This window comes from Coregonus clupeaformis, chromosome 29 (genome assembly GCF_020615455.1).
Source record: "Coregonus clupeaformis isolate EN_2021a chromosome 29, ASM2061545v1, whole genome shotgun sequence".
NCBI classification, from domain to species: Eukaryota; Metazoa; Chordata; class Actinopteri; order Salmoniformes; family Salmonidae; genus Coregonus; species Coregonus clupeaformis.
Window position 1 is genome coordinate 42,549,251 of NC_059220.1, and position 27,195 is coordinate 42,576,445.

The following is a 27,195-nucleotide window of genomic DNA, read 5'->3' on the forward strand; positions in this document are numbered from 1 at the left end:
GAATAACAACAACAAAATCCAGAAAAATGCATGTCAAAAATGTTATAAATTGATTCGCATTTTAATGAGGGAAATAAGAATTTGGTACATGGCGCTCCGGTACCGCTTGCCGTGCGGTAGCAGAGAGAACAGTCTATGACTAGGGTGGCTGGAGTCTTTGACAATTTTGAGGGCCTTCCTCTGACACCGCCTGGTATAGAGGTCCTGGATGGCAGGAAGCTTGGCCCCAGTGATGTACTGGGCCGTACGCACTACCCTCTGTAGTGCCTTGCGGTCGGAGGCCGAGCAGTTGCCATACCAGGCGGTGATGCAACCAGTCAGGATGCTCTCGATGGTGCAGCTGTAGAACTTTTTGAGGATCTGAGGACCCATGCCAAATCTTTTCAGGTCTCCTGAGGGGGAATAGGCTTTGTCGTGCCCTCTTCACGACTGTCTTGGTGTGTTTGGACCATGATAGTTCGTTGGTGATGTGGACACCAAGGAACTTGAAGCTCTCAACCTGCTCCACTACAGCCCCGTCGATGAGAATGGGGACATGCTCAGTCCTCTTTATTTTCCTGTAGTCCACAATCATCTCCTTTGTCTTGGTCACGTTGAGGGAGAGGTTGTTATCCTGGCACCACACGGCCAGGTGTCTGACCTCCTCCCTATAGACTGTCTCATCGTTGTCGGTGATCAGGCCTACCACTGTTGTGTCGTCGGCAAACTTAATGATGGTGTTGGAGTCGTGCCTTGCCATGCAGTCATGGGTGAACAGGGAGTACAGGAGGGGACTGAGCACGCACCCCTGAGGGGCCCCCGTGTTGAGGATCAGTGTGGCAGATGTGTTGTTACCTACCCTTACCACCTGGGGGCGGCCTGTCAGGAAGTCCAGGATCCAGTTGCAGAGGGAGGTGTTTAGTCCCAGGATCCTTAGCTTAGTGATGGGCTTTGAGGGCACTATGGTGTTGAACGCTGAGCTGTAGTCAATGAATAGCATTCTCACGTAGGTGTTCCTCTTGTCCAGGTGGGAAAGGGCAGTGTGGAGTGCAATAGAGATTGCATCATCTGAGGATCTGTTGGGGCGGTATGCAAATTGAGTGGGTCTAGGGCAGGGGTGTCAAACTCATTCCATGGAGGGCCTAGTGTCTGCAGGTTTTTGGTTTTTCCTTTCAATTAAGCCCAAGACAACCAGGTGAGGGGAGTTCCTTCCTAATTAGTGACCTTAATTCATCAATCAAGTACAAGAGAGGAGTGAAAACCTGCAGACACTCGGCCCTCCGGGGAATGAGCTTGACACCTGTGGTCTAGGGTTTCTGGGATAATGCTGTTGATGTGAGCCATGACCAGCCTTTCAAAGCACTTCATGGCTACAGACGTCAGTGCTACGGGTCGGTAGTCATTTAGGCAGGTTATCTTAGTGTCCTTGGGCACGGGGACTATGGTGGTCTGCTTGAAACATGTTGGTATTACAGACTCAGTCAGGGACATGTTGAAAATGTTGGTGAAGACACTTGCCAGTTGGTCAGCACATGCTCGGAGTACAAGTCCTGGTAATCCGTCTGGCTCTGCGGCCTTGTGAATGTTGACCTGCTTAAAAGTCTTACTCACATCGGCTACGGAGAGCGTGATCACATAGTCATCCGGAACAGCTGGTGCTCTCATGCATGCTTCAGTGTTGCTTGCCTCGAAGCGAGCATAGAAGTGGTTTAGCTCGTCTGGTAGGCTTGTGTCACTGGGCAGCTCGCGGCTGTGCTTCCCTTTGTAGTCTGTAATAGTTTTCAAGCCTTGCCACATCCGACGAGCGTCAGAGCCGGTGTCGTACGATTCAATCTTAGTCCTGTATTGACTCTTTGCCTGTTTGATGGTTTGTCGGAGGGCATAGCGGGATTTCTTATAAGCGTCCGGGTTAGAGTCCCGCTCCTTGAAAGCGGCAGCTCTAGCCTTTAGCTCAGTGCGGATGTTGCCTGTAATCCATGGCTTCTGGTTGGGGTATGTACGTACGGTCACTGTGGGGACGACGTCATCGATGCACTTATTGATGAAGCCAGTGACTGATGTGGTGTACTCCTCAATGCTATCTAAAGAATCCCGGAACATGCTCCAGTCTGTGCTAGCAAAACAGTCCTGTAGCTTAGCATCTGCGTCATCTGACCACTTTTTTATTAACCAAGTCACTGGTGCTTCCTGCTTTAGTTTTTGCTTATAAGCAGGAATCAGGAGGATAGAGTAATGGTCAGCTTTGTATGTGTCTCTGCATTTAAGTTTCCCTGCATTAAAGTCCCCAGCCACTAGGAGCGCTGCCTCTGGATGAGCATTTTCATGTTTAGTTATGGCCTTATACAGCTCATTGAGTGCAATCTTAATGCCAGCATTGGTTTGTGGTGGTAAATAGACAGCTATGAAAAATATAGATGAAAACTCTCTTGGTAAATAGTGTGGTCTACAGCTCAGCTGGTAGAGCATGGCGCTTGTAACGCCAAGGTAGTGGGTTCGATCCCCGGGACCACCCATACACAAAAATGTATGCACGCATGACTGTAAGTCGCTTTGGATAAAAGCGTCTGCTAAATGGCATATTATTATTATATTATATATTATATCATAAGATACTCTACCTCAGGCAAGCAAAACCTCGAGACTTCCTTAGTATTTGATTTTGTGCACCAGCTGTTGTTTACAAATATCCACAGACCGCCACCCCTTGTCTTACCGGAGTCAGCCGTTCTATCCTGCCGATATAGCGTATAGCCCGCTAGCTGTATGTTGTCCATGTCGTCGTTCAGCCACAACTTGGTGAAACATAAGATATTACAGTTTTTAATATCCCGTTGGTAGGATAATCGTAAACTTAGGTCATCTAATTTATTTTCAAATGATTGAAGATTGGCTAATAGGATTGATGGAAGAGGCAGTTTACTCGCTCGCCGTCGGATCCTTACAAGGCACCCCGACCTACGTCGACGATATCTCAGTCTCTTTTTCCTGTGAATGACAGGGATTTGGGCCTTGTCGGGTGTCTGTAGGAAATCCTTCGCGTCCGACTCGTTGAAGAAAAAATCTTTGTCCAATACGAGGTGAGTAATCGCTGTCCTGATATCCAGAAGCTCCTTTTGGTTATAAGAGACGATGGCAGAAACATTATGTACAAAATACATTACAAATAACGCAAAAAAACACACTTAATAGTACAATTGGTTAGAGGGCTGTAAAACGGCAGTCATCTTCTCCCGCGCCATCAATGCCGCTTTGACATCGCTTGTCCATATATGTATATATTCTTAATGAATTCCTTACTTAGATTTGTGTGTATTGGGTATATTTTGTGAAATTGTTAGATATTACTTGTTAGATATTACTGCAGTGTCGGAGGTAGAAGCACAAGCATTTCGCTACACCCGCAATAACATCTGCTTAACACGTGTATGTGACCAATAAAATTTGATTGATTTCATTTGACTGTCGTTTCTCTTTGCTTATTTGAGCGGTTCTCGCCATAATATGGACTTGGTCTTTTACCAAATAGGGCTATCTTCTGTATACCCCCCCTACCTTGTCACAACACGACTGATTGGCTCAAACGCATTAAGGAGGAAAGAAATTCCACAAATTAACTTTTAAGAAGGCACACCTGTTAATTGAAATGCATTCCAGGTGACTACCTCATGAAGCTGGTTGAGAGAATGCCAAGAGTGTGCAAAGCTGTCATCAAGGCAAAGGGTGTCTATTTGAAGAATCTCAAATATATTTGGATTTGTTTAACACTTCTTTGGTTACTACATGATTCCATATGTGTTATTTCATAGTTTTGATGTCTTCACTATTATTCTACAATGTAAAAATTTTTAAAAATAAAGAAAAACCCTTGAATGAGTAAGTGTTCTAAAACTTTTGACTGGTAGTGTGTATATAGCACTTTGTTGTTATTTCCCATCAGGGATTATTGTCTCGGTTTCCATGTTCAGACGCATTCCTTGTTATTGTATCGTTACGTGTGAGTTAATATTAAACTCTCCAACTGCACCGGCTTCCTCACTCCCTGCGTCTACATCACAGAACAACGCCTCACCACATGGAAGCAGCAGTTGATCAAGGCATCTCCCTGATGGTCAGCCAACAGGGAGACCTATTCGCCAACACCACGACCAGCTGGCTCAACTGGCGACGGCTATGGATGAGGTCCTCCGCGTTCTTCAACGTCTCGACGTTACTTCCCTCGGGCGGAGGATTCTCTCCTACGTGTCGACCCAGCATCCCAGCCCATCCAGCAGTCCGTCCAGGTCAGCGAGGTCCGTTTGTCCCTCCTGGACAAATACGACGGGACTCCATCAAAATGCCGTGGCTTCCTACTCCAGCTCCCTCTATTTCGCTCATCAGATGGGAGCCCCCACCACCGAGAGGTCCAAGGTTGCCATGGTTATTTCCCTGCTGACTGGACGGGCGTTGGAGTGGGCTACGGCCATCTGGGAGAGAGGAGGAGCTGGATTCGTATGAGGGGTTCATGGCTCTGTTCAGGGGGGTCTTCGACCATCCACCAAAGGGCAGAGATGGAGGTGAACGCTTACTCCACCTACGGCAGGAAGCTCCCAACGAACAGTTATTGTGCTGACATTGCTTCCAGAGACAATTTGTAACTCGGTAGTGAGTGTTACAACCGAGGACAGACTTCGCGGCTGAGCTGTTGTTGCTCCTAGACATTTCCACTTCACAATAACAGCATTTACAGATGATGGTGCCGTGTTGTAAATCACTGCGAGCTTCAGTAAGGCCATTCTACTGCCAATGTTTGTCTATGGAGATTGCATGGCGGTGTGCTCGATTTTATACACCTGTCAGCAACGGGTGTGGCTGAAATAGCCGAATCCACTAATTTGAAGGGGTGTCCACATACTTTTGTATATATAGTGTACCTCTCCAGCACATCTACTCAGGGAGTTAAACACAGTGAGGGTATAGATGGAGCTCAAAAGGGGAAGTAGCCTAGTTATGAGTCATCGTAGATCGCGCCTCTTGGCAAACACATTTAATTATATTGACAGTTGTGAACCCACGCTAAGGGAGACAGAACGCGGCTGGGGTTAGAGAACACAACGTACAGGACATTTTAGTGTTTGTTAGATTGAGGCCGTGACATATTAGCCTTGTAAACCAGCCTGATCACTTTGCTCACGTCTGTTTCAATTGAAGTACACGGCTATAAACAAAGGGGCAATCTGCGGTTCAAACAACAACAAAACAGGCACCCCGCCAGTGCCACCACTGTTTTGGTAAAAAGCTGAGTGATGGGGCTGGAAAAATGTACCCAACCTTAAATTTATAGACAGAGCTATGGATGCAAGGACTGACCATCCATGAGATCAAAATGATCATTTTTACCTTGTTTTGAGGCCCTATACTGTTTGTTTACAATAACATTGTTTACAAACAATGGAGTAAAAACAATAATATTTTTCAGTTCTGGGTAAAACAGTTGAACTAACCTGATATTATATTATTATAAATTCAAGTTATATTCTTCAAGAATCATTAATTTAAAAGTCAAAAAATTGATGTAACAATCCCAGATTTCCCCTTTAAGGACTGATTAAATCATAACATAACTTCTTTGTTAGAATAAGTCAAACACAATTTCTTCCTGTACAGCAAGAAAAAATGTTTGACTGAAAAGAATCATGAAATGCAGTTTAGTTTGTTTCTGTTTCACACTTCAAAACTTTGTTTTGCTGAGGAAATTAACCTAAGTGTGCATTCATGCAGCACAATCAGACATTGTGTTTGACTGATTTAATAGCATCCTAAGCAATTGCACTGCTTATTTACAGAACGGGATAAAACAGAAAAAAACTAAGCTAAACTAATCCACTAAACTGTTTGTTTACAATTACTTTTAAGGGAGATTATATACAGGAATCTAAACAACAGAATCTAAATTTGTCCGACTTTTTCAGACATCCAAAGTAGTATAGTATATCCATAGTAAATATGAGTCCACATCCCACGCCATCGGTTGTGTGGATCCAGCTACATGTCTTCACCCCAAATGCGTGGATTAGATAAACCCCGCAAATCTGGAAATTGCACGCTGCCTATCTTTTCCATTCGTTTGAGAGATTGTGGAATTTTGCTGGATCTACAAAACAGATGGTCTGAGACGTGGGCTCATCTTAACATCAAACTACTTTTGAGGTCTGAAAACATGTGATTTTTAAGTTTAATGTCATTCCTATTTAACCCATATTTTACTTGTTAGCACTGCCTTGTTACATCAGATTTTGCACTGGTGCAAACGCATAGTCAAACTGATCCTTCATTTCCCTTTAAATTCAAAGTCCTACCTTAGAGATGACTCACCTATTCAAATATAAATGCCAATGTAAATGACAGACAGAAGCAGATGACGTGATAAAACACATTGCAAACATCTGAAACGCAATTATAATTTCAACACTGGCGAGAGAGCAATTGGGTCCTTGGATTGAATTCCCTTTTCCATGTACCAGACAATGTTCTTGGTCTTTCGCTCACAGACAATTAACCATTTGATCGAGTGAATGTCATTATTAGATTAACCACAAGCCAGTGTAAACTGGAACAGTAATACAGAACATTGGATCAACATTGGATCATTGGGTTCACAATTTACATGAGTGGTGCTGAGCTGCGAGTCCCAGGGGCCCACCTGCCCAGCCTAGTAAAGTGAAATGAAAACCCATCGGGAGTTCATCTCTTTCCATAGTGATATCCAAACCCCTCCGGTGTTCATTGGTAAGGGAAAACAAACCAAACACTGCTTGTTTGGAGTGGACAGACCCCTCTATGTTCATCACAGAGGCAACAGGGTGTCAGGCTCCCCATCTCTTCCACTCTAATCTTCCTAGCTCAGCCCATGTTCGTGCATATCTAGGTCACCCAGGGCTGGCCTACTTAGCGCTTCCTGGGCTTATAATTCGGAGAAACGTTACATAAGCGAGGGAGAGACAGCCTGTCTGCCTACCCTGGGTCTCTCTCTCTCCATCATGAAGGCGAACAAAAGGGGGGAGAAGGGAAAATGAAAAATGCAGCGTGGCTGCGTGTGTGCACCGACACACACAGAGAGAGGCCTTCAAATGAAAAGGGTAGCTTTTTATAAACAACAAACCTTTCCCTTTGACATTGGGTACTTTTTTTTTGCATTGCCCCCGTCATTGGTTTTAAAGGTGAGGGCAGGAGAGGAGAGGAAAGCAGCGCAGGTGAATGAACGAATGCAAAAGGCCTTTACGGTTTAGGCCATGTAACAAAGCCCTGGTTAATGTCATCGGCCCTCTGAATAAACGGAGTTAGTCAGCCTTAAAGAAAACAGCGGGGGGGGGGGGGTACTGGAATGAGCTAAACAAACTACCAATCAATATGGCAGTCAAGCTACACTCCATTCAGAACATTTCCATTTCAAACTGTTGAAACAGCAGTTAATTGCGGCCTATTTACACAAGGCCTATTGTGTGGTTGTTTGCAAATAACACTTTGGTGAGATGGATGACAACAAATAGAGCTTCTACGTGCACCGAAAACATCCTTGTCTAGATTGATCTGTTCGGGATGTTGAGATTGTGATGGCGGTAACAAGCCTACAATACATGGGGGCCTATTTGTTGGCCCAAATATCTCCAACAAACAAGAGGAACCAACTGGCACAACGTCTTGTTAACCTGTGGTGGAGGAAACACTCCAAAAATAGCTTACTAGGATAAGGTGAGAACTAGACCACCTGTGGAAACAAACCTAAGGCTCTAAAGGGCTGTATATCAGCTATTGTCTGTGAATGAAAGGCAATTATTCAGCATTATGGTTCTCTCTGATGATCTTTTACAGTTATATAAATGATCCTTAGCATGGTGGTGATAGATGGATGATGATAATACATACAGTTGAAGTCGGAAGTTTACATACACCTTAGCCAAATATATTTAAACTCAGTTTTTCACAATTCCTGACATTTAATCCTAGTAAAAATGCCCTGTCTTAGGTCAGTTAGGATCACCACTTTATTTTAAGAATGTGAAATGTCAGAATAATAGTAGAGAGAATGATTTATTTCAGCGTTTATTTATTTCATCACATTCCCAGTAGGTCAGAAGTTTACATACACTCAATTAGTATTTGGTAGCATTGCCTTTAAATTGTTTAACTTCGGTCAAACGTTTTGGATAGCCTTCCACAAGCTTCCCACAATAAGTCGGGTGAATTTTGGCCCATTCCTCCTGACAGAGCTGGTGTAACTGAGTCAGGTTTGTAGGCCTCCTTGCTCACACACGCTTTTTCAGTTCTGCCCACACATTTTCTATAGGATTGAGGTCAGGGCTTTGTGATGGCTTTGCGATGCCACAACTTTGGAAGTATGCTTATGGTAACTGTCCATTTGGAAGACCCATTTGCGACCAAGCTTTAACTTCCTGACTGATGTCTTGAGATGTTGTTTCAATATATCCACATCATTTTCCTTCCTCATGATGCCATCTATTTTGTGAAGTGCACCAGTCCCTCCTGCAGCAAAGCACCCCCACAGCATGATGCTGCCACCCCCGTGCTTCACGGTTGGGATGGTGTTCTTCGGCTTGCAAGCCGCCCCCTTTTTCCTCCAAACATAACGATGGTCATTATGGCCAAACAGTTCTATTTTTGTTTCATCAGACCAGAGGACATTTCTCCAAAAAGTATGATCTTTGTCCCCATGTGCAGTTGCAAACCGTAGTCTGGCTTTTTTATGGCGGTTTTGGAGCAGTGGCTTCTTCCTTGCTGAGCGGCCTTTCAGGTTATGTCGATATAGAACTTGTTTTACTGTGGATATAGATACTTTTGTACCTCTTTCTTCCAGCATCTTCAAGGTCCTTTGCTGTTGTTCCTTTGCCATCTCTGTAGCACTCCACCAATCAGGCCTTTATGGTAGAGGGCAGAAGGAAGGCACTCCTCACTCAGTAAAAGGCACATGATAGCCTGCTTGGAGTTTACCAAAAGGCACTTAAAGACTCTCAGACCATGAGAAACAAGATTCTCTGGTCTGATGAAACCAAGATTGAACTCTTCGGCCTGAATGCCAAGCGTCACGTCTGGAAGAAACCTGGCACCATCCCTACGGTGAAGCATGGTTGTGGCAGCATCATGCTGTGGGGATGTTTTTTAGCGGCAGGGACTGGTAGACTAGTCAGGATTGCGGGAAAGATGATCCTTGATGAAAACCTGCTCCAGAGCACTCAGGACCTCAGACTGGGGCGAAGGTTCACCTTCAAAAAGGACAATGACCTAAGCACACAGCCAAGACAACGCAGGAGTGGCTTCGGGACAAGTCTCTGAATGTCCTTGAGTGGCCCAGCCAGAGCCCGGACTTGAACCCAATCGAACATCTCTGGAGAGACCTGAAAATAGCTGTGCAGCGACACTCCCCATCCAACCTGACAGAGCTTGAGAGGATCTGCAGAGAAGAATGGGTGAAACTCCCCAAATACAGGTGTGCCAAGCTTGTAGCGTCATACCCAAGAAGACCCGAGACTGTAATCGCTGCCAAAGGTGCTTCAACAAAGTACTGAGTAAAGGGTCTGAATACTTATTATGTAAATATGATATTTCATTTCTTTCTTCTTTTTTTTCCTTCTGAAAACCTGTTTTTGTTTTGTCATTATGGGGTATTGTGTGTAGATTGATGAGGGAAAAAAACAATTTATGTCACGATCGTCGATAGAAGTGGACCAATGCGCAGCGTGATAAGTGAACATACTTCTTTTATTAGAGTCACCACACGAACAAAACAACAAACGATACGAAACGTGAAGTCCTACGGTTACACAAACCAAACGGAACAAGATCCCACAAACACTGTGGCAAAACAGGCTGAGACAACAATCAACAGCTGATTCACGTTGCCTCTGATTGAGAACCACACCGGCCAACATAGAAAACACATCAGCTAGATAATCACCCTAGCACACAAAACACATAGAAACAACACACCCTGGCTCAACATAACAGAGTCCCAGAGCCAGGGCGTGACAGTACCCCCCCAAAGGCGCGGACTGCAAACGCGCCAAACATAAACCGAACAGGGGAGGGCCGGGTGGGCATTCCTCCTCAGAGGCGGTTCCGGCTCCGGGCATGACCCCCACTCCCTCTCTAACCCCCCAAAGCGCCCCTGGTCCGGTCTGGCCCTGCTGGCCGGAGCTGGACTGAACACTTGTGGAGCGGATTGCTCTAGCTCCGGAGTGGAGCAGCTGACCGGTGCCGGACCAGGCACCGGTGGAACAGGCACGGGCTGTGCCGGACTGACGACGCGCACCACAGGCTTGGTGCGGGGAGCAGGGACGGGCCGAACCGGGCTGACGAAGCGCACCACTGGCTTGGTGCGGGGAGCAGGAACAGGCCGGACCGGGCTGACGACGCGCACCATTGGCTTGGTGCGGGGAGAAGGGACGGGCCGAACCGGGCTGACGAAGCGCACCACTGGCTTGGTGCGGGGAGCAGGAACAGGCCGGACCGGGCTAACGACGCGCACCACAGGCTTGGTGCGGGGAGCAGGGACGGGCCGAACCGGGCTGACGACGCGCACCACTGGCTTGGTGCGGGAAGCAGGAACGGGCCGGACCGGGCTGGCGACGCGCACCACTGGCTTGGTGCGAGGGGCAGAAACAGGCCGGACCGGGCTGGCGACGTGCACCACAGGCTTGGTGCGAGGGACAGGAACAAGCCGGACCGTACTGGGGACACACACCACTGGCCCTACGCGGGGATCAGGAACGGACTGGCAACACACCCCAGTACCTCTCGCCGTGCCTCTACATCCTCCTTCCCCCTGGTGACCGGTGACTCCCGTAACCTGGCGGCCTCCTGCTGCCCCGTCGTCCACGGCGTGAGCCCCCCCCTAAAAATGTTCTGGGCGTCTCTCCTCCCCGTGGGCCAGGCCTCCATGGCTCTCGCCAGACTCTCGCTCCTCTGCTCCCAAGTCCAGCCTCTCTCCTCCTCCCGCGGCTTGACCCAGTCGAGGTGGATATCCGCTAGATTCACCTCTGGCGTTGGCTCCTGGACATGCTGCTTGGTCCAGTTAGGGTGGGATCTTCTGTCACGATCGTCGATAGAAGTGGACCAATGCGCAGCGTGATAAGTGAACATACTTCTTTTCTTAGAGTCACCACACGAACAAAACAACAAACGATACGAAACGTGAAGTCCTACGGTTACACAAACCAAACGGAACAAGATCCCACAAACACTGTGGCAAAACAGGCTGCCTAAGTATGGTTCCCAATCAGAGACAACAATCAACAGCTGATTCACGTTGCCTCTGATTGAGAACCACACCGGCCAACATAGAAAACACATCAGCTAGATAATCACCCTAGCACACAAAACACATAGAAACAACACACCCTGGCTCAACATAACAGAGTCCCAGAGCCAGGGCGTGACAATTTAATCCATTTTAGAATAAGGCTGTAACCTAACAAAATGTGGAAAAAGTAAAGGGGTCTGAATACTTTCCGAATGCACTGTATGTATGTGTATATTGCTCTGCTCTGCATGTATGTATAGGTATGTGTGTGTTATATACACATAGCTGTGGAAAAAATTAAGAGACCACTGCAAATGTTTCTTAAATCAGCATCTCTACATGTATGACAGCCATTCCTGTCCAGTGTCTGTTAAATTCCAACACAGGCACACCTCATTCTACTGAATTAGGTACTGATTAGGTGATCACATGAACCAAATCTTATTTAACGAGGAAAAGTATAAAAACCACTGCTGTGGTCATCACTATCCTCTTGCAATAGGACCAGCTGGATGGCAAAAACAGTGCTAATAGTACCTCAAAAGTAATATTAATAAAAAAAATAACTATTGACCATGCCAAAAGAGTTGAAAAGGAATGTTTTGAGTGAGGAAAAGAAGGGTTCAATTCTGGCTTTACTGGCAGAGGGATACAGTGAGCGTCAGGTTGCTTCCATCCTTAAAATTTCAAAGACGGCAGTTCATAAGAACAAGGTCAAGCAGCAGACATTGGAGACAACAAAGCTACAGACCGGCAGAGGGCAAAAACTACTCTCTACTGACCGGGATGACCGCCAACTCATTCGAATGTCACTCAACAACAGTAGGATGACATCAAGTGACCTACAAAAATAATGGCAAACGGCAGCTGGGGTGAAGTGCACGGCGAGGACGGTTCGAAACAGGCTCCTAGGGGCAGGGCTGAAGTCGTGCAAAGCTAGAAAAAAGCCCTTCATCAATGAGAAGCAAAGAAGAGCCAGGCTGAGGTTTGCAAAATACCATAAGGATTGGACCGTAGAGGACTGGAGTAAGGTCATCTTACATTTACATTTTAGTCATTTAGCAGACGCTCTTATCCAGAGCGACTTACAGGCGCAATTAGGGTTAAGTGCCTTGTTCAAGGGCACAGACAGATTTTTCACCTAGTCGGCTCGGGGATTAGAACCAGCGACCTTTCGGTTACTGGCACAACGCTCTTAACCACTAAGCTACCTGCCGCCCAATCTTCTCTGATGAGTCCAATTTTCAGCTTTGCCCAACACCTGGTCGTCTAATGGTTAGACGGAGACCTGGAGAGGCCTACAAGCCACAGTGTCTCGCACCCACTGTGAAATTTGGTGGAGGATCGGTGATGATCTGGGGGTGATTCAGCAATGCTGGAATCGGGCAGATTTGTCTTTGTGAAGGACGCATGAATCAAGCCACGTACAAGGTTGTCCTGAAAGAAAACTTGCTTCCTTTTGCTCTGACATTGTTCCCCAACTCTGAGGATTGGTTTTTCCAGCAGGACAATGCGCGATGCCACATAGCCAGGTCAATCAAGGTGTGGATGGAGGACCACCAGATCAAGACCCTATCATGGCCAGCCCAATCTCCAGACCTGAACCCCATTGAAAACTTCTGGAATGTGATCAAGAGGAAGATGGATGGTCACAAGCCATCAAACAAAGCCGAGCTGCTTGAATTTTTGCGCCAGGAGTGGCATAGTCACCCAACATCAATATGAAAGACTGGTGGAGAGCATGCCAAGACGCATGAAAGCTGTGATTGAAAATCAGGGTTATTCCACCAAATATTGATTTCTGAACTCTTCCTAAGTTAAAACATTACTATTGTGTTGTTTAAAAATGAACATTAACTTATTTTCTTTGCATTATTCGAGGTCTGACAACACTGCATCTTTTTTTGTTATTTTGACCAGTTGTCATTTTCTGCAAATAAATGCTCTAAATGACAATATTTTTATTTGGAATTTGGGAGAAATATTGTCAGTAGTTTATAGAATAAAACAAAAATATTATTTTTACCCAAACACATACCTATAAATAGTAAAACCAGAGAAACTGATAATTTTGCAGTGGTCTCTTAATTTTTTCCACAGCTGTATATACACTGCTCAAAAAAATAAAGGGAACACTAAAATAACACATCCTAGATCTGAATGAATGAAATAATCTTATTAAATACTTTTTTCTTTACATAGTTGAATGTGCTGACAACAAAATCACACAAAAATTATCAATGGAAATCAAATGTATCAACCCATGGAGGTCTGGATTTGGAGTCACCCTCAAAATTAAAGTGGAAAACCACACTACAGGCTGATCCAACTTTGATGTAATGTCCTTAAAACAAGTCAAAATGAGGCTCAGTAGTGTGTGTGGCCTCCACGTGCCTGTATGACCTCCCTACAACGCCTGGGCATGCTCCTGATGAGGTGGCGGATGGTCTCCTGAGGGATCTCCTCCCAGACCTGGACTAAAGCATCCGCCAACTCCTGGACAGTCTGTGGTGCAACGTGGCGTTGGTGGATGGAGCGAGACATGATGTCCCAGATGTGCTCAATTGGATTCAGGTCTGGGGAACGGGCGGGCCAGTCCATAGCATCAATGCCTTCCTCTTGCAGGAACTGCTGACACACTCCAGCCACATGAGGTCTAGCATTGTCTCGCATTAGGAGGAACCCAGGGCCAACCGCACCAGCATATGGTCTCACAATGGCAGTCAGGCTACCTCTGGCGAGCACATGGAGGGCTGTGCGGCCCCCCAAAGAAATGCCACCCCACACCATGACTGACTGGTGTTGGGCTGTAAGCACAACCCCCACCTGTGGACGTCGGGCCCTCATACCACCCTCATGGAGTCGGTTTCTGACCGTTTGAGCAGACACATGCACATTTGTGGCCTGCTGGAGGTCATTTTGCAGGGCTCCGGCAGTGCTCCTCCTGCTTCTCCTTGCACAAAGGCGGAGGTAGCAGTCCTGCTGCTGGGTTGTTGCCCTCCTACGGCCTCCTCCACGTCTCCTGATGTACTGGCCTGTCTCCTGGTAGCGCCTCCATGCTCTGGACACTACGCTGACAGACACAGCAAACCTTCTTGCCACAGCTTGCATTGATGTGCCATCCTGGATGAGCTGCACTACCTAAGCCACATGTGTGGGTTGTAAACTCCGTCTCATGCTACCACTAGAGTGAAAGCACCGCCAGCATTCAAAAGTGACCAAAACATCAGCCAGGAAGCATAGGAACTGAGAAGTGGTCTGTGGTCACCACCTGCAAAACCAGTCCTTTATTGGGGGTGTCTTGCTAATTGCCTATAATTTCCACCTGTTGTCTATTCCATTTGCACAACAGCATGTGAAATTTATTGTCAATCAGTGTTGCTTCCTAAGTGGACAGTTTGATTGACTTGGAGTTACATTGTGTTGTTTAAGTGTTCCCTTTATTTTTTTGAGCAGTGTATATGTGTGTGTGTGTGTGTGTGTGTGTGCATATACACTGCTCAAAAAAATAAAGGGAACACATAAACAACACATCCTAGATCTGAATGAATGAAATAATCTTATTAAATAATTTTTTCTTTACATAGTTGAATGTGCTGACAACAAAATCACACAAAAATTATCAATGGAAATCAAATTTATCAACCCATGGAGGTCTGGATTTGGAGTCACCCTCAAAATTAAAGTGGAAAACCACACTACAGGCTGATCCAACTTTGATGTAATGTCCTTAAAACAAGTCAAAATGAGGCTCAGTAGTGTGTGTGGCCTCCACGTGCCTGTATGACCTCCCTACAACGCCTGGGCATGCTCCTGATGAGGTTGCGGATGGTCTCCTGAGGGATCTCCTCCTAGACCTGGACTAAAGCATCCGCCAACTCCTGGACAGTCTGTGGTGCAACGTGGCGTTGGTGGATGGAGCGAGACATGATGTCCCAGATGTGCTCAATTGGATTCAGGTCTGGGGAACAGGGCGGGCCAGTCCATAGCATCAATGCCTTCCTCTTGCAGGAACTGCTGACACACTCCAGCCACATGAGGTCTAGCATTGTCTTGCATTAGGAGGAACCCAGGGCCAACCGCACCAGCATATGGTCTCACAAGGGGTCTGAGGATCTCATCTCGGTACCTAATGGCAGTCAGGCTACCTCTGGCGAGCACATGGAGGGCTGTGCGGCCCCCCAAAGAAATGCCACCCCACACCATGACTGACCCACCGCCAAACCGGTCATGCTGGAGGATGTTGCAGGCAGCAGAACGTTCTCCACGGCGTCTCCAGACTTTGTCACGTCTGTCACGTGCTCAGTGTGAACCTGCTTTCATCTGTGAAGAGCACAGGGCGCCAGTGGCGAATTTGCCAATCTTGGTGTTCTCTGGCAAATGCCAAACGTCCTGCACGGTGTTGGGCTGTAAGCACAACCCCCCACCTGTGGACGTCGGGCCCTCATACCACCCTCATGGAGTCTGTTTCTGACCGTTTGAGCAGACACATGCACATTTGTGGCCTGCTGGAGGTCATTTTGCAGGGCTCTGGCAGTGCTCCTCCTGCTCCTCCTTGCACAAAGGCAGAGGTAGCGGTCCTACGGCCTCCTCCACATCTCCTGATGTACTGGCCTGTCTCCTGGTAGCGCCTCCATGCTCTGGACACTACGCTGACAGACACAGCAAACCTTCTTGCCATAGCTCGCATTGATGTGCCATCCTGGATGAGCTGCACTACCTGAGCCACTTGTGTGGGTTGTAGACTCCGTCTCATGCTACCACTAGAGTGAAAGCACCGCCAGCATTCAAAAGTGACCAAAACATCAGCCAGGAAGCATAGGAACTGAGAAGTGGTCTGTGGTCACCACCTGCAGAACCACTTCTTTATTGGGGGTGTCTTGCTAATTGCCTATAATTTCCACCTGTTGTCTATTCCATTTGCCAACAGCATGTGAAATGTATTGTCAATCAGTGTTGCTTCCTAAGTGGACAGTTTGATTTCACAGAAGTGTGATTGACTTGGAGTTACATTGTGTTGTTTAAGTGTTCCCTTTATTTTTTTGAGCAGTGTATATGTGTGTGTGCATATATATATATATATATATATTATTTTTTTATATTTGTTTTTACATATTTCTTGGAGTGGCGGCAACTATTTAGCAAGGGCGGGCCGCCACTGCTAAATTAATATATGGGAAACACTCTTCTGCCTCTTCTTATATGTAATACAGTAGTCTCTCATGACCGACTTTCATATAGCTACATGATGCAAGCTAATGCGAGTCCTTTGAGTGTGGCTTACGAGACTAGTATTACAATACCAATGCTAAATGTCTCAACTGCCACACTGCAGTGGTTTTGAATTACGGGAAACTTTTAATGGGAGAGGTAGGCGGTGGATGACACATTTGTGGGGGGTGGAGGGGGATAGATGGATGAATGAACGGATGGATGATGGATGAATGGACGACCCCCTCTCAGGTTGCCCTCCCTCTCACCTCTTCCTGGCGCAGGCTGTCGATGAGCTCCATGACCTTGGTGAAGTGGTGGCAGCGGTTGGAGTGGTCTACGATGTGAGTGGGGAAGGGCTGGTTCTGCCAGTGTCTCCACTCCCACAGAGACAGCTCGCTGGTCGGCCCGCTGGAGAGCGGCTCCTCCTACAGCCACACACACAACAGGCACAACATAATCATCAAATATACCACTTAGCAGACATTATCCAAAGAGATAAGTTAGTGCATACATTTGTAGTGTGTATGATCCTTGCAAGGGTTGAACCCACAACTCACCCGAGGTGGCGTGTCTTCCTGTATTGAGAGGAAGCGGGACCGTCTCAGAATGGGTGGAGCCACGTCCTCCCCTAGTTTCATGGTAGACTCCCAGTGAGCGAGCTCAGAAGGGCTAAGGAAGCCATCCTCCTTCACACTCTCCTGGTGCCCGCCTGGAACATTGAAACACAAGGGGGAAGCCGCAGTTATACTCCAAAGGCCTTCATGGTCGAATTTCTGCAAATAAACCACTACTAAAGGACACCAATAAGAAAAAGAGACTTGCTTGGGCGAAGAAACATGAGCAATGGACATTAGACCGGTGGAAATCTGTCCTTTGGTCTGATGAGTCCAAATTTGAGATTTTTTTGTGTCTTTGTGAGACGCAGAGTAGGTGAATGGATTATCTCTACATGTGTGGTTCCAACCGTGAAGCATGGAGGAGGAGGAGGTGTGGGGGTGCTTTGCTGGTGACACTGTCTGTGATTTATTTAGAATTCAAGGCACACTTAAACAGCATGGCTACCACAGCATTCTGCAGTGATACGCCATCCCATCTGGTTTGTGCTTAGTGGGACTATCATTTGTTTTTCAACAGGACAATGACCCTAAACACACCTCCAGGCTGTGTAAGGGCTATTTGACCAAGGAGAGTGATGGAGTGCTGCATCAGATGACCTGGCCTCCACAATCACTCAACCTCAACCCAATTGAGATGGTTTGGGATGAGTTGGACCGCAGAGTGAAGGAAAAGCAGCCAACAAGTGCTCAGCATATGTGGGAACTCTTTCAAGACTGTTGGAAAAGCATTCCTCATGAAGCTGGTTGAGAGAATGCCAAGAGTGTACAAAACTGTCATCAAGGCAAAGGGTGGCTAATTTGAAGAATCTCAAATATAAAAAATATTTTGATTTGTTTAACACTTTTTTGGTTACTACATGATTCCATATGTGTTATTTCATAGTTTTAATGTCTTCACTATTATTTTACAAGGTAGAAAACAGTAAAAATAAAGAAAAACCCTTGAACGAGTAGGTGTGTCCAAACTTTTGACTGGTACTGTACATAGCAAGAGCCCCAGCCTCTCTTACCTAGACCATGCGGAAGAAAAAGGGACTCACGGTGGCCCTCCAAGGAGTGGGACCTGCGTCCCCTCCCACCCCCGGAGAGCCGCCTGCTGCTCTCCCCGTGGTCAAACTGGCCACAGGTGATGTGCATCTTGTGCAGGGCGGGGTGCACCCCCTCGGGCAGCATGCGGGGGCTGTGGGGGAACATGTGGAATCTGTGGCTGTCCCCCACGATAGACTTGTACACGCTGCGTTTGTTGCTCTGGCTCTGGTTGTAGGTCTGAGGGGAAAACAAAGATGTCCGACAAAGAGTTGGTGGTTGCAGATTACAGGGTCCGCACTCAAAAAAATAGTTAAGATTATTTAAAGCTATTTCATGCTTACAGTGCCTTCAGAAAGTATTCACACCGCTTGACTTTTTCCACGTTGTGTTACAGCCTGAATTTCAAATCGATTAAAATCGAGATTTTGTCACTGGCCTACACACAAACCACGATGATGTCAAAGTGGAACTTTGTTTTTCAATTGTCATACCAAACATAAACATGTTTGGTATGACAATGAACATAGGAATTACCATAGAGGTACAGCACAAACAGATGTGGGACCGTTCCTAAGATTCCCAAGGCAGGAGTTGTTGCTCACCCTCTCCTCTCGTCCCTCGGCCAAGATGACCACTATGCGGCCCTTGCGTTTGCGTCCTGTGCGGCCCATGCGCTGAACCAGGCGGATGGGGCTCTTTTGGGCGTCGAAGCACACGATGAGGTCCACCTCGCCTATGTCCAACCCCTCCTCGCCCACGCAGGTGGACACCAGGGTGTTGAAGCCTCCCTCCCGAAACCGTCGCACCACCTTCAGTACAGAAATCAATACATTTTATCAGGATGACAGAAATCTTGGCTGTGCCTGTATGTGAAGTCAATCACAAACATGTACAGTGCATTTGGAAAGTATTCAGACCCCTTGACTTTTTCCACATTCTGTTACATTAGCCTTATTCTAAAACTGATTAAATAAAAGATTTTCCTCAATCTACACACAATACCCCATAATGACAAAGCAAAGAGGTTTTTAGAAATTTTAGCAAATGTATTAAAATTTTTAAACAGAAATACATTATTTACATAAGTATTCAGACCCTTTGCTATGAGACTCGAAATTGAGCTCAGGTGCATCCTGTTTCCATTGACCATCCTTGAGCTTTTTCTACAACTTGATTGGAGTCCACCTGTGGTAAATTCAACTGATTGGACATGATTTGGAAAGGCACACACCTGTCTATATAAGGTCCCACAGTTGACAGTGCATGTCAGAGCAAAAACCAAGCCATGACGTCGAAGGAATTGTACACAGAGCTCCGAGACAGGATTTGGTCGAGGCACAGATCTGGGGAAGGGTACCAAAACATTTCTGCAGCATTGAAGTTCCCCAAGAACACAGCGGCCTCCATCTTTCTTAAATTGAAGAAGTTTGGAACCACCAAGACTCTTCTTAGAGCTGGCCGTCCGGCCAAACTGAGCAATCGGGGGAGAAGGGCCTTGGTAAGGGAGGTGACCAAGAACCCGATGGTTACTCTGACAGAGCTCCAGAGTTCCTCTGTGGAGATGAGAGAACCTTCCAGATGGACAACCATCTCTGCAGCACTCCACCAATCAGGCCTTAATGGTAGAGTGGCCAGACGGAAGCCACTCCTCAGTAAAAGGTACATGAGAGCCCACCAGGAGTTTGCCAAAAGGCACCTAAATGACTCTCAGACCATGAGAAACAAGATTCTGATTCTTGGCCTGAATGCCAAGTGTCACGTCTGGCATCATGCTGTGGGGATGTTTTTTAGCGGCAGGGACTGGGAGACTAGTCAGGATCGAGGGAAAGTTGAACAGAGCAATGATGAAAACTTGCTCCAGAGCACTCAGGACCTCAGACTGGGGCAAAGTTTCCCCTTCCAACAGGACAATGACCCTAAGCACACAGCCGATCTGTAGAGGAATGATCCTTATGAGCAGCAAACCATTAAAAAAAAATCTAAGTACAATGGGAAAATCGACGAGCTAGTTCTTCAAACGCTAGTGTAGGCTATGATCCTGTAAGTTAATGGTGGGTGCTACATTTAGCCTAGAGGCTAACAGTTTAGCCATTCAATTGATTTGCTGGTGGTTTTTGAAGAACATAAAATATATAATTTATACCTGAACTGGCTCAGTTCTGCTTTCTTACTTTATCATAATCACCTTCTCCATTTTCTAAAGGCCTACCTACATTATGTTATATCTATGGTACAGGTGTGTGTGGTGAAAATATATTTCTACCAGCACACCAGTCTCCCATACCCTACCTATGCAAATTAAATCATCAAAACTCTTCGGGTCTCCTTAACGTACATATTGTCATGAATTTTACTTGTGATTTCAACTTGAATGTGTTATTGTGTATGTATTGTAATATCCATGTATTTTAGTATCTATGTATTTCAGTATTTTTGACTGCCATGTGGATATCAGAAAAACATTATCATAAAAAAAACTATTAGCAGCTCACCTACACAGTGACACAAGACAGAGCAGGCATATGGGGAGCAGGATGTGTCAGCTATCTATCTAAGCTAAGCAAACACTCTGTCTGCCAGTCAGGAATGGAGAAAGCTGAGGACCTGAGAAGACAAGCCTAATAGGGTCACAGAACAACACCTTAGCTTCAGTCAGAGCCGCTAAGCAACCACATTTTTGGATAACATTGAATGTTTGTGCCGTTTAGCTTTGCTCAATACAGGTATTTGGGAGGCACTTTCCAGTGTGTTCTTTTTCGGTTCATTTGGACCAAATCCCAGTACAATGTAAATCAAGCCATGTCAATCAAATACTATCCTTTTTAATGACGTTATCCTGGCATTACCTTGAGCTTGTGTTATCAGTCTTGTCACCTGGTGTGACTGTGGCACATGCATTGTGTTTTTTTGTATTTATCAGACATTTTGTTGAAGAGAGAGGACGCATAGAAGGAGAGAAGTGAAGAGGGGTTGTAACAAAGCAACGGTAGGTCTGGGATTCAAACCGACATGGCCACACTCAGGCCTACAGTGGGGAGAACAAGTATTTGATACACTGCCGATTTTGCAGGTTTTCCTACTTACAAAGCATGTAGAGGTCTGTAATTTTTATCATGGGTACACTTCAACTGAGAGAGACGGAATCTAAAACAAACATTTAATTAATTTCCATTTTATTGCATGACATAAGTATTTGATACATCAGAAAAGCATAACTTAATATTTGGTACAGAAACATTTGTTTGCAATTACAGAGATCATACGTTTCCTGTAGGTCTTGACCAGTTTTGCACACACTGCAGCAGGGATTTTGGCCCACTCCCATACAGACCTTCTCCAGATCCTTCAGGTTTCGGGGCTGTCGCTGGGAAATACGGAATGTCAGCTCCCTCCAAAGATTTTCTATTGGGTTCAGGTCTGGAGACTGGCTAGGCCACTCCAGGACCTTGAGATGCTTCTAACGGAGCCACTCCTTAGTTGCCCTGGCTGTGTATTTCAGGCTGTTGTCATGCTTGAAGACCCAGCCACGACCCATCTTCAATGCTCTTACTGAGGGAAGGAGGTTGTTGGCCAAGATCTCGCGATACATGGCCCCATCCATCCTCCCCTCAATACGGTGCAGTCGTCCTGTCCCCTTTGCAGAAAAGCATCCCCAAAGAATGATGTTTCCACCTCCATGCTTCACGGTTGGGATGGTGTTCTTGGGGTTGTACTCATCCTTCTTCTTCCTCCAAACACGGCGAGTGGAGTTTAGACCAAAAAGCTATATTTTTGTCTCATCAGACCACATGACCTTCTCCCATTCCTCCTCTGGATGATCCAGATGGTCATTGGCAAACTTCAGACGGGCCTGGACATGCGCTGGCTTGAGCAGGGGGACCTTGCGTGCGCTGCAGGATTTTAATCCATGACGGCGTAGTGTGTTACTAATGGTTTTCTTTGAGACTGTGGTCCCAGCTCTCTTCAGGTCATTGACTAGGTCCTGCCGTGTAGTTCTGGGCTGATCCCTCACCTTCCTCATGATCATTGATGCCCCACGAGGTGAGATCTTGCATGGAGCCCCAGACCGAGGGTGATTGACCGTCATCTTGAACTTCTTCCATTTTCTAATAATTGCGCCAAGAGTTGTTGCCTTCTCACCAAGCTGCTTGCCTATTGTCCTGTAGCCCATCCCAGCCTTGTGCAGGTCTACAATTGTATCCCTGATGTCCTTACATAGCTCTCTGGTCTTGGCCATTGTGGAGAGGTTGGAGTCTGTTTGATTGAGTGTGTGGACAGGTGTCTTTTATACAGGTAACGAGTTCAAACAGGTGCAGTTAATACAGGTAATGAGTGGAGAACAGGAGGGCTTCTTAAAGAAAAACGAACAGGTCTGTGAGAGCCGGAATTCTTACTGGTTGGTAGGTGATCAAATACTTATGTCATGCAATAAAATGCAAATTAATTACTTAAAAATCATACAAATGTGATTTCTGGATTTTTGTTTTAGACTCAATCTCTCACAGTTGAAGTGTACCTATGATAAAAATTACAGACCTCTACATGCTTTGTAAGTAGGAAAACCTGCAAAATCGGCAGTGTATCAAATACTTGTTCTCCCCACTGTATGTACTGAAGGTGGTTATCCAAAAGGGTTCTTCGGCTGTCCACATGGGATAACCCTTTGAAGAACCCTTTTGGGTTCCATGTAGAACGCTCTGTGAAAAGGTTCTTCAAAGGGTTCTTCCATTTGGACAACCAAAGAACCCTTTTAGTTTCTAGATAGAACCTAGAGTGTAGGCACCGTCCCCAGGCCACATGAGTTGTATTTTTACCTCCAGCTGCTCCTTTTGGGTGAACCCTTTGACCCCCTTCCCTGCCGAGGCCTGGCCCATAAAGGTCATGACTTTGACCAGGGGCAGGTGGCGGTTCAACATGGCGGCAATCTCCTGCACGCTCTCCCGGAACGATGAAAAGATCATCACACGCGTGCTCACTTCCTGGGGTCCAGAGCCTGGACCAATCAAAGAGGAGAGAAAAAGAGAAAGAGGTTACTTACAACCAATAAAAAAGACTCACCAGCGCTCACTTCATGTAGTTGGAAATTAAGTATTTGTCTTCATTTTCTTTTAGGCAACATTTCCTACTAAAACACAAACTGCATCCATTTCGGTTAGTGCCTTCCTCAGTGCGTGTGTGTGTTCTTACAACCAATCAACTGCTTATTAAGTGCATCTGCTGCTACTCAAAACAAATACGTAATAACAACATCTGGAGCACACTCTCGGACTTTAACCGTGTCATTCATTCCTGCTGTTTACCTCGGCTCTAGTTAAATATCTTAAAAGGATGACTCATTGCTAAGAGCCGGTTGCAGTTAGTTGCTACTAACAAGAGAGTGAATTACCGGTGCCGGAGCTCTCAGCCCATGTTTTAAAGTGCCCTAGCACCACCTCCTCCAGCTTCTGCAGTTTGGGGTGACTGTAGATGAAGGGCTCCTCGGGGCCTGGAAGCAAAGCGCAATACACGGCAATCAGGTCAACCAGGTCAATCATGGCCCACGACACCCTTCATAATAAACATTCACAATTAGGAGAAGTGTTGGTAACGCTTTTGTTTTACAGCCTGCTGTTGAACAGGTAGTTATTTAGAAATTACTTGTTACAACGGTGCTTGACTAATAATTGTGTAGTAATTACACATCGGTTTCTTTGACATTCACTGACACAAGCATCACTATGCACCATTTGGTACCAGGTAGTTACCAATTGTGTTGAATTGTTTGAGGTAGGTACCAAATACTTATTGTTACCACAGTTTCTTAGTATTTACCATGTAAATACCAGGAAAGTACCAGCTTTAACCAGGCTCCTGGCTGTAAAATAAAGTGTTATCATGCGGCTTCAAAGACACGGGGCTGTAGGAACGGTATCCTACCAGTGGGCTTTACAAACATGGCCTCCATCTCCTGGTACAGGTCCATGAAGGTGGCGTTGCGCTGTAGCTCGTTCCTGGCTCGAGACATCTCTGAGTTGGCATAAATATAGAATGGAGACAATCACCTGAGCAGAATGCTGGCTATCACTTATAGAGTGGTTGTGAGTGAGTGAGTGAGTGTGTGTTTGTGTGCGCGTAAGGAGGTGCCTCCTACCTACCTTTGGTGCCATCCATGATGCCCTGGACAAAGAGGAAGAGGGAGCGCAGGCCCATCTGGAGCAGCAGCTCGTAGCCGTGGTACAGGCTGATACACAGGGCAAAGTCCCCCTCCAGAGCCCCATGCTGAGCCCCCTGTTAACAGCAAGGATCACAAAGATGGGCTTAAGCCTTAACGTATGTAGCTTGACTTAATTTGACAGCAGGACATAACATGACGTAACTTAACATCGATTTGCAAGTCAATTTGACATTGTATTTCCATCGCAAAACAGCAACGTGTTGATTGATCATAGAAGAAAATGAATAGGGGTGACTCTGAGGACATTCCTGCTCCAAAAATGATGAGCATTGGTTGGCTATGTGTTACAAAATGTTCATAAAGCTATTAAATGTATAGTGTCAAGGAATGCCTTTGTGTGTGTGTGTGTGTGTGTGTGTGTGTGTGTGTGTGTGTGGTGTGTGTGGTGGCACTGTGTGCCTGCATGCGTTCGTGTGTATACCACACCGTGACATGGGGCGGAGGGTTCTTGCGGAACTGTTCCCGGGCGAGGATGAGCTGGTACTTGGTGAGGGAGCGCAGGTCGCGGTGAGACATCGCCCTGTTCTGGATCAGACGGCCCGTGAACCGTTCCAGCACCTGGAACAACAATGGGCGACAAACAATGGGCGACCCAGACAGGATAAGTGGAGCGCCTATTTCAACAAACACAGTACAAAACTGAGGTGGGCTCTGCTATTTTCTGTTCCCTATTTCAGAGCGAAGCGGAATGTTTTTTTGAGTGGCCACAATATTTACATCCTTTAATCTTCCCAGCAGGAGATTGAAGTCTCCAAAAGGAAGCCCTGGAACCATTGTGACTGCAATTATTCAGAATCAGATAAAAGTCAATTATAGGCTAGTATAGAAGAAAAATAAGAAAATAATGCTTTGTATGGAGTCCTCGATTCACAATTCTGTAACTATGTTTCACGTCTCACATAACGGTCTCTATTCACATTATTTACAGAACCTATCATTCCAGTGACCTTTTACTTAGCAAAAGCATATTAGCTGGCATCATTTAGGATGTCTTCGCAACTGGGTGTCAGGAATCTCTGGATTGATTGTCAGCCAAATGAGCCAATCGAAGATATTTTTGCCACACACAAGACTACAAACACATAGGGAGGATGTTAACTGATTTGACATAGTTGTCTAATCCAGCAGGCATGAAGATGACTCTAAATTAAGTTGTTCAGTCTTTCAATGGCTGGACTCAAAACTCGCTCTTCCCAAATCCGAAAAGCCATTTTAAAGGGGATTGGTTTTGATTTAGGTCTAATCTCTCTCACACAATCAATCTAATGCTTAGAAATAAGAAATCACAACTTTCCCAGATGCCACAATTCAACAATGACACCTGGGTCGTCTTCATTAGGGAAAGGGGGATATCTAGTCAGTTGTACAACTGAATGCATTCAACTGAAATGTGCCTTCAACATTTAACCCAACACCTCTGAATCAGGGCACCGTAACGGAATAATAAAACAAATATATTCAGTTTGGTGCCTAATGAACACTCCAGATTATGGAATAAAGGCCTTTATTATCAGTACATTCAAAATACTCAATAAATTGACTATCACTATTGAATGAAATATTACGTTTGGTGGATGAGGAATAATGGTCTGGGGCTGTTTTTCATGGTTCGGGCTGGGCCCATTAGTTCCAGTGAAGGGAAATCTTAGCACTACAGCATAACATGACATTCTAGACGATTCTGTACTTCCAACTTTGTGGCAACAGTTTGGGGAAGGCCCTTTCCTGCACAAAGCGAGAGCCATACAGAAATGGTTTGTCGAGATCGGTGTGGAAGAACTTGACTGGCCTGCACAGAGCCCTGACCTCAACCCCGTCGAACACCTTTGGGATGAATTGGAACGCAGACTGCGAGCCAGGCCTAATCACCCAACATCAGTGCCCGACTTCACTAATGCTCTTGTGGCTGAATGGAAGCAAGTCCCCACAGCAATGTTCCAACATCTAGTGGAAAGCCTTCCCAGAAGAGTGGGGGCTATTATAGCAGCATAAGGGGGACCAACTCCATATTAATGCCCATGATTTCCGAATGAGATGTTCGACGAGCAGGTGTCCACATACCTTTGGTCATGTAGTGTACGTTGGGCTGACAACACCACCCTCTGGAGAGGCTTGTGCTTGCGGATGGTGCAATTGCCATACAGCCCGACAGGATGCTCTCAATGGTGCATCTGTAGAAGTTTGTGATGGTCTTAGGAGCCAAGCCGAATTTCTTCCACCTCCTGAGGTTGAAGAGGTGCTGCTGCGCCTTCTTCACCACACTGTCTGTGTGAAGGGACCATTTCAAGTCGTCAGTGATGTGCACACTGAGGAACTTGAAGTTTTTGACCCTCGACACTATGGCCCCGTCGATGTGGATGAGGGTGTGCTCTCTCTGCGGTCTCCTGTAGTCCACGATCAGCTCTTTCGTTTTGTTGACATTGAAGGAGAGGTTATTTTCCTGGCACCACTCTGCCAGGTCTCTCACCTCCTCCCCATAGGCTGTCTTGTCATTGTTGGTTATCAGGCCAACCACTCTTCTGTCGCCAGCAAACTTGATGATTGAGTTGGAGACGTGCGTAGCCAGGCAGTCAAGGGTGAACCGGGAGTACAGGAGGGGTCTGAGCACACACCCCTGTTGCCTACCTTCACCACTTGGGGTCAGCCTGTCAGGAAGTCCAGGACCCAGTTGCACAGGGAGGGGTTCAGACCCAGGGCCCTGAGCTTATTGATGAGCTTGGATGGCATTATGGTGTTGAAGGCTGAGCTGTAGTCGATGAACGGCATTCTTACACAGGTATTTATCTTGTCCAGATGGGATAGGGCAGTGTGATTGCGTCACCTGTGGATCTGTTGGGGCAGTTTGCGAA

General features: G+C 46.2%; 1 protein-coding gene across 5 annotated transcripts in view; it reads right to left on the reverse strand.

Annotated features, from left to right (window-relative positions):
• Positions 1 to 27,195, reverse strand: part of fancm (FA complementation group M) — a 95,711-nt gene that overhangs the window by 24,121 nt on the left and 44,395 nt on the right. For 4 of the 5 annotated variants that reach the window (XM_041855560.2, XM_041855559.2, XM_041855558.2 and 1 more), the window contains exons 5-13: positions 24,773 to 24,904; positions 24,267 to 24,399; positions 24,049 to 24,138; positions 23,519 to 23,617; positions 22,947 to 23,125; positions 18,735 to 18,941; positions 18,114 to 18,369; positions 17,044 to 17,195; positions 16,753 to 16,911 (exon numbers count right to left, since the gene is read on the reverse strand). In XM_041855560.2, coding sequence (XP_041711494.2) covers positions 16,753 to 16,911; positions 17,044 to 17,195; positions 18,114 to 18,369; positions 18,735 to 18,941; positions 22,947 to 23,125; positions 23,519 to 23,617; positions 24,049 to 24,138; positions 24,267 to 24,399; positions 24,773 to 24,904 — 1,407 coding nt within the window. The remainder of the gene's footprint in view (positions 1 to 16,752; positions 16,912 to 17,043; positions 17,196 to 18,113; positions 18,370 to 18,734; positions 18,942 to 22,946; positions 23,126 to 23,518; positions 23,618 to 24,048; positions 24,139 to 24,266; positions 24,400 to 24,772; positions 24,905 to 27,195) is intronic. The other variant, XM_041855561.2, reaches the window with a different exon arrangement.